The 7,099-nt window shown below is 35.1% G+C and overlaps 2 protein-coding genes across 2 annotated transcripts in view; both read right to left on the bottom strand.

The window, feature by feature from the left end:
- The window catches only part of LOC108754961 (apolipoprotein D-like), a 2,783-nt gene extending 2,185 nt beyond the window's left edge, over positions 1-598 (bottom strand). Inside the window, exon 1 of the mRNA XM_018497651.1 lies at positions 451-598. The gene's annotated coding sequence lies outside the window, so the exon portion shown is untranslated. The remainder of the gene's footprint in view (positions 1-450) is intronic.
- Positions 599-1,710: 1,112 nt separating this feature from the next.
- On the bottom strand, positions 1,711-4,035 carry LOC108754893 (apolipoprotein D-like). Its single transcript, XM_018497555.1, has 4 exons — positions 3,849-4,035; positions 3,505-3,635; positions 3,135-3,378; positions 1,711-2,451 (listed from the first exon to the last, which is right to left on the bottom strand). Exons 1-4 carry the CDS (start codon positions 4,014-4,016, stop codon positions 1,963-1,965), a joined length of 1,032 nt encoding a protein of 343 aa, XP_018353057.1. The 5' UTR covers positions 4,017-4,035; the 3' UTR covers positions 1,711-1,962.
- Positions 4,036-7,099: the final 3,064 nt, after the last annotated feature.

Below are 7,099 nucleotides of genomic sequence, written 5' to 3'. Positions count from 1 at the left end.
GTTCTGCGTGGCATACTTTATAACGTTTATAAACGTATTTTACTTGTTGGGACTAGTTTTTATCGCTTTTATTGCATAACCTATGTTGATTTCGCTTTTTATATGCTACAAAGATTAAGAATGAAGTAATAAATTATTTCAAGTGTCATCATCCTTTTTCTTTTTTTTATTGTACTAGCAATTTGAAATTCATATTGATATAAACATTCCTCTTGGTACGATAATGTTAAATACAGTCAAACTGTTACGCGAAACTTTTACACGTGAATTATTCAAGTTCGAGCAACTTGATTTCTAACTCTCTGATCTCTTTAATTTACCTGACAAGAAGTTTATATTTGCACAAGTAGTTCAGCGAGCAATTTATTGTTGGGAAATTCGATCAAAGTAGAAAGGGCAAAGAGAAACAACCTGAACGCGATATCGGCAATACAATCTCATGGCACTCACCTGATAGCCTTGACCGTCGGATAATCAGAAAACGCGTCGAATGTCAGTTTTTTCGAGATGATCTTGACGAGGATTAGCGCTGAGGATTACTTCTCACACGGCGGATCGTTCGTAGGTAACTGAACTTCCCGCTCCGCGATTCGCTTCGTCGGAGACGAACCCGCGAAGGTTGACTGGATATGTTTGGCAGAGTACTGACAGTTAGTAGGTCAGTAACGGTACGTTCGGGGTTCAAGAAACCCGGCTCGAATTTGCCATTGACCAATAGATGATCGACATATTCAAAGGCACGAGGACCGCTTCATGATCAGATGCGATGGACCACTTTTGAAAATTGCTCGTTTGTGCTTGCATGGATTTCGCAGTAATGACTAATAAATCAGATACGAAATAAATATGTTAATAGACTGATAGAATGACTTGGAATTTTTTAATAGCACGTTTATGATAAATGTATTTTTGTTTTAAGTATTTATGCATTACAGAGAATAAAAAAGTATCTATAGAGTATTTATGTACTATCAAATTAGTCTTAATTAATTCTATAAAGTTATTAATCAAGAAATGTACATTTGGGAAGAAAGGTAAATTTGGAAAAAAATATTTTTGCATTATATTTATACATAAAATATTTTTTTTTTAATATTCTTTATATATCCAAATGCAAGAAAAATATATTTAAGCTTTTTATTTCTTCATTTGCATTCAGAGTTGAAACATTTATTTGATCGTTCATAAACGTTTAACGTCACATCGGTGGTTGTGTATCAAGTGATAGTTTTAAATTGATATGATTATTATATTATTATTGAAGATTGAACTATTAATGACGATATGAAAAATATATCCGTTATGACCTGCTTATATATTTATATTTACATAGAAAATACTATGACACATTTAGCTTTTACTGGCACCACATTGTGACGCGAAAGCTAAAAAGACTTTCCAAGAGTTTAAGAACTGCATTTTCTCTCTTATTGTATGACTACTCACGGCATATAACTTATAGTAGTAAATTATTATACGTAGAAAAATTTTAAAGAAAAATGAAGTTTTTTTAAATAAAGTTAGTATGTCTCATTAATCAAATATTATTTTTCATTAATCAGATATAATTCTGTGTATTAACTTATAATTAATTTACGCTACAGTAATTAATTTGACATGCATATCATCATATCTATAGTGAAATGGAAATAATAAACAAACGGGTACGTTTTATCAAGACATTTTTTATAACAATTTTATTTATCTTTGTTTCTTTTCTTTTCTTTTTTTTTTTTTTACATTTGTACGTAAGCCTATAAAACAAAAGCGCCGTGCCAACCCTATATGTCCTCAAACGACAACGTAGAACGACAGTCGATGGAACAGTGATTAATGATTTTACGGTACTTAAGCGAGACTGGTTCTCAATGAGGAAACCGCTATGAGCCTAAGACGTCGAAAATCCCCAGGAATACATCCCTGCTAGCGCCAACTAACAGACTTTTTTGCTAAATAATACTTCTAAGCAGTTGCTTTTGGCTCTTTCGAATGTCCGCTTTTCTCTTCTTTCGTATTTTCCGCGACGTTCTCCTCCCTGACCTCGACAATGATCATTTTATCCCTCGTATCGTCACTCTCCTCCTTTATCGTCTCTGCTAACTTCAAGATCCGTTCGGGAATAGTTTCGATGGGCTGCTCGAGCTTTACGGGTTCCTCCGCTATTATCTTCGGAATATCGGCGAGCGCTTTCTCAGCTATAATCTCGGCTGTTGGTTCCTCCTTCTCCTTTACCTCAGTATCGGCATTATTCAGAGCGATGGATGATCTGGAACTCTCATTCGGCTCAGTTTGTTGCGGTCTCTGTTTTCGCTTCTCTGACTTCTCCGGCTTCTCCTGCTCAGGCTCCTCAGACTCCTCCGTTGTCGAGGTGTCCAAATAGGCGCATTCTGCTTGATCGGTTTTCACGAAGAACGTTTTCGATATCTTGTATTTATCAAGAACGCCATAAGCCTGCAATCGAAAAAAAGAGATTTTAAACTTTTATAATGATAATAATTCTACAACACGCGTATGTTATAACTGTAAGTGTATTAATAATTTTCAAACGTAAAACTTATTACTCTTTATTTTATATTAATAATTTTTATTTTCCTATATTCCCGGCCGTAAATCCTGAATATATTAAAACTCAAATAAATTATGGTTTAATATAAACTAGTTTACTTAATTGTAATTCATTTAAAATTAATAATTCTACATTTTAATTTAAATTCTATTAAAATTTAATTTTTTAATTATTAATTGCGAAAATACCCTTTATGAATTAAAAAACGATTTTTTAATTAATTTTGTATTTTAAAATACGAACAAAGGTAATATTTTTCGCAATAAATTATTCGCAGTTTTTAGATTTCATCAGCATATGGTAATTAATATTCTTGCTAAAAAATATTTATTAGCATCAAAAATTATTAATTTTTTGTTAGTAATTGCTTATACAATTTAATAAGTAATATTACTATTCCGATTCTACTTATGAATGCGTTTTAAGTCCGGAAAAACATTTTGGCGCGCAATATGCAGAATCAGAACATATATAAATTTACACGAGAAATTTGTATTGAACCAAAATCCACTTTGGCTGAATATAGGGTTCTTCTTAAAATTTGATTTTTATTCTATTAAGCTTTTACCTTTTGAAGCACTTTTCCGGACGGTACTCGTTCTCTCGTCATGACCCATGCATTTTGTGCGTGTACCGGACCGATACCTTGACAGCTCCATAAAACGGCAAACGAATCGTAATCCGTTTCGAGTACAGAGTACTTAGTCTCTGGAGTCAGTGGAACTGTAGTATATCTGACCTGAAGTTTACCCTCCTCGGCTCTGGAAGCCGCGGGCTTAATTTCACCTTCCAGTATCCTCTTTACACCAGTGCTAAATGTCAGAGATATTATATTATTAAAATTCCATTAGTTTTTAATGAAGTTCCCATACACTTTACAAATTTATCGAGCGAATTAGATGAAATATGTATATATATATATATATACATATACTTACAAACGATTCGTTACTTCATTGCTCACGCGGTACTTGCCATCGGCACCTTTCGTATAATTCGACATAACGCATCGAGATACTACTTCACTAAGCTGGAAATATCTTTCTGCTTCATACCAAATACCCATGAACTGTAAGAAAATCAAATATTCATTACACATAATATTCTGCAATGTAGAGAAAATTTAATTTTCTCTGATATTCGTTTCATAATGAAACATCGCTGTAATTAGAATATATTCTACAAACAAAATAAAATAACAAAATAATAAAAGAAAATAAAATAAACCGAATATGTATGTGATACACTCATAAATTGTGTTTAACGAAACAACATTACTCACCCTTTGCCTGTTAAAATTCGCCATGGGTATATATTCGGGACAGAAGCCCAGATTAGGAATCTGGGCACTGGCCCAGGCCAGAGCCGAAAGTACTAGGATAATCTTCCCGAACATGTCTGATGACGATCTGCCTCGAATATCCGTCATGGCTCCAACCTTTATATACATTAAGCAGGAGCATTGACCGAGAGAGGTCTTATCCCCTCTGTATTACCCACGTATTAGTACTCTTACGGTACTCTCCGTGGCCCGAGACGCTGGCCGAGAAGACGTTGTTGGTCATTGGTCAATGATGCGCCTACGAATCTCTTGGCAAGTCCATCGGCGACGCGACCAAGAACCAGAAATGCAAGATCCATTATGCAACTTCAGAATAAACGGTACTTCGCAATCGGAGACGCCAGCCCTTACGGGAACAGCGCTAGAGCGAGGTCTATCAACTGCGTGGAATGCCAATGATTTCTCAGATTAAATGCAAAGTTAACGGATTAGAAGAATTTTGTTTCACGATATCTCTCTCTCTCTCTCTCTCTCTCTCTCTCTCTCCAATTTAGATTTATACACTCATTATTTAGGAATTTTTAGAGAAAAGATAGTGAAGGCTAATAAATCTTCTAAGATTTTTGTAATTGCATACTCACTGCTTTTCTAGACAATATTCTGATTATTCTTATTACGCTAATATTTAAACTTACGCGCATATATTCAAATATATCACATCTATTAAAATACTTATCTCGTTAATTACGCCACATTAATTTACACACAAAACGCATATCCATTTTTAATTGAAATTATATATGTCGGTTCACGGTCGAAAAAACTCGGTCAACGTGCAATAATTATTTCCGTTCACGTATCGAGCTCATCGATTTTTTTCTTTTTTGTAACAAAAATATAGATATATTATTTTGCTTGCAATAGCATATCATGTTTGCGCGAAATTTTAATTAATGAAATGTAATACAATTGACGTATGAGATAGTGTTGAGTTTAAAGCAAAAAGTACACGCGTCGAAATTATTATATTTAAAAAGTTTCTGAAATCTCTCTCTCTCTCTCTCTCTCTCTCTCTCTCTTTCTCTATTTTTCTTGTCGCTTCAAAAATATTTGATTGCCTTCATTTATTATGCATATTAAAACTAATTAATTGCTTATTTCATGCATGAATTACAATCAAAACACGTCTTATTCAATTATGAAAGGCAAATATGTATCTGTCCACTTCCTCTAGTCATTTAACATATAAAGCCGGTTTCAGCGGCTAATTCAGTCCTCGTACAAACAGTTATTTACATTCGGCTGCCAGGTAAGTGCGATCGAGCAGACCGATTCTTCTCGGGAGGATAAATCGAGGAATGGACATTTACTTGCCGCGTAATTATGCAATCGACACCATCCAGATTGGATGTATACGGTATATACAGCGTCTTGTTGGAACGTAGCCCACTAGTAACGGGTCTCGCTGTGGTTTTTCTTTTTGTACAAAACCGAGAAGTCCTCGGACCGTTAGCTGGCGATATCTTTTGCACCTCTGTTGGGGAACTCTTTGAAGATTCTGTGAACAGCAAACCGCTATCCGTATCACGAAAACAATAATTAACTTTTTGATTTTGATCTTATATTCTCATTCACATCGATGAAGGTAGTGATCGTTAACAGGGATAGACAGACGTAACGATATATAGATAAATTCCGTTAAATAAGTGTACATAATTTTCTTTTCGTCTTCTTTAATTATATCAAAATTATTAAGAGCTCCCAAAATCGGTAATTTGTGAAATAATTTAAAATGGGTTCGTTTAACTAATTTATTAAAATCGTTAAATTTGCTTAGTAATATTTAAATTCAAATGCAATTCTTCTACAAATTTTTGTATATATTATTATGTATATACACATTTCACAATCGCGCAATTAAATAATATAGGTATCTTTCAATAGATCACAAAACAGGTCTAAAGGAATGGAAGAGGGAAGTATTAGAAACATACATATATTAGTTCGATTATGCTCGCTTCTTTTTATCTTGTCGTACACCAGGTTTCTTCAGAATTTTAATTTATTTTTCATAAACCTATGAACACTAAGAAAGCACACGGAGCTCGCGCCCCGCTTGGAAGATGCTTAAAATCTACAATGGTTTCACCCGGATGTCCGAATGAGGAAAAGAAGACGCTAAATTTACAGAACGGTGATGGTAGAAAATCAACGTTTTACACGTTTTGCAAGATTTTGCCAATTATTGGTCTTTATATCTCTTAAATTTTCTCTTTACTGAACGATGCGTAATTCATTTTATTGTTTTACTGCTATACAATGACAAAAGAAATTCCGAAGAATTCTGCAACGTCAAATAATCATATAAAAAAAAAGTATCATTTTCTTCCGCATTCTCGATCAACTGCGATCGAAAGCGAAATTCGAGATCTATGCTTTTCTTTTCTCCTCAACGGTGCGATCACGGTGTCTCGAGAGGGACATCCAGGTGCGCGTGCGCGCTAAACATAATTAATTAACAATAAAATAATCTGTAATGCATAATCCTAGTGCGTTTACGGCTCGAGAAGAGGGGACGACTGATGTCGGGAGTGCGTGATAAGGGTGGGCGAAAGGGTAAAGGAAAGAATGATGATAAAAAGCTGATTGCTTAAATTATTATATAGGCGACTCGCAAGATCTTTCTTCGTCGGTATCCTCCTCGATGTCCCTTCGCGATCGCAAGATTTTCCTCTTGCTCACGCCAAGAGCCACGAGTCGCGCTCGTGCCATGAACGCCGCGGCGTCGCACGCTAAACAATAATTACTTTAGCTTTATTATCATTTAGTATCACATTACGTTCACTGTTTTGTGCTGGCCATTTTTGCCTGGCTTCGCGAGAGCGCACACCACCCCTCCAACCTCTCTTTCCGCTCCGTTTCTTGTACGCCTTCCCCATTTACGACATTCTCGTAAATGGACGTCGTAATGAAGGGAAGTGAAGGAGAAGAAAAGGCGCACCGATCGATTTGTCTTCACCCTCGAGCAATCGCGATTATGAGGTCGAGCAGAAACACAAGGATGTGATGAGAAGAGAGAACACCAATCGACTGTGTTTCCGTTCTTTTCCCGCGCGATGCTTTATTTGACTGATACAGGACACTCTTTGAGAGAAGCAGACCATAAAGAAATTTTTTTTATATAAACTTTTTTTTTATATAAATTTACATCTTTATATATATCTTTTATTATATACATCCTTTATTGTCAC

The sequence above is a fragment of the Trachymyrmex septentrionalis genome, unplaced genomic scaffold, assembly GCF_001594115.1.
Source record: "Trachymyrmex septentrionalis isolate Tsep2-gDNA-1 unplaced genomic scaffold, Tsep1.0 scaffold121, whole genome shotgun sequence".
Lineage (NCBI taxonomy): Eukaryota > Metazoa > Arthropoda > Insecta > Hymenoptera > Formicidae > Trachymyrmex > Trachymyrmex septentrionalis.
Note: the sequence above shows the minus strand (reverse complement) of the source record. Positions and strands in the feature narration are given on the sequence as shown.

Excerpts from the sequence above, each read along its gene's own strand:
- LOC108754893 (XM_018497555.1), bottom strand. The coding sequence starts at position 4,016 with ATGTATATAAAGGTTGGAGCCATGACGGATATTCGAGGCAGATCGTCA. Across the intron at positions 3,379-3,504 it reads AATGAAGTAACGAATCGTTT|CACTGGTGTAAAGAGGATAC; the intron begins GTAAGTATATGT and ends TCTGACATTTAG. Across the intron at positions 2,452-3,134 it reads CCGGAAAAGTGCTTCAAAAG|GCTTATGGCGTTCTTGATAA; the intron begins GTAAAAGCTTAA and ends TTTCGATTGCAG.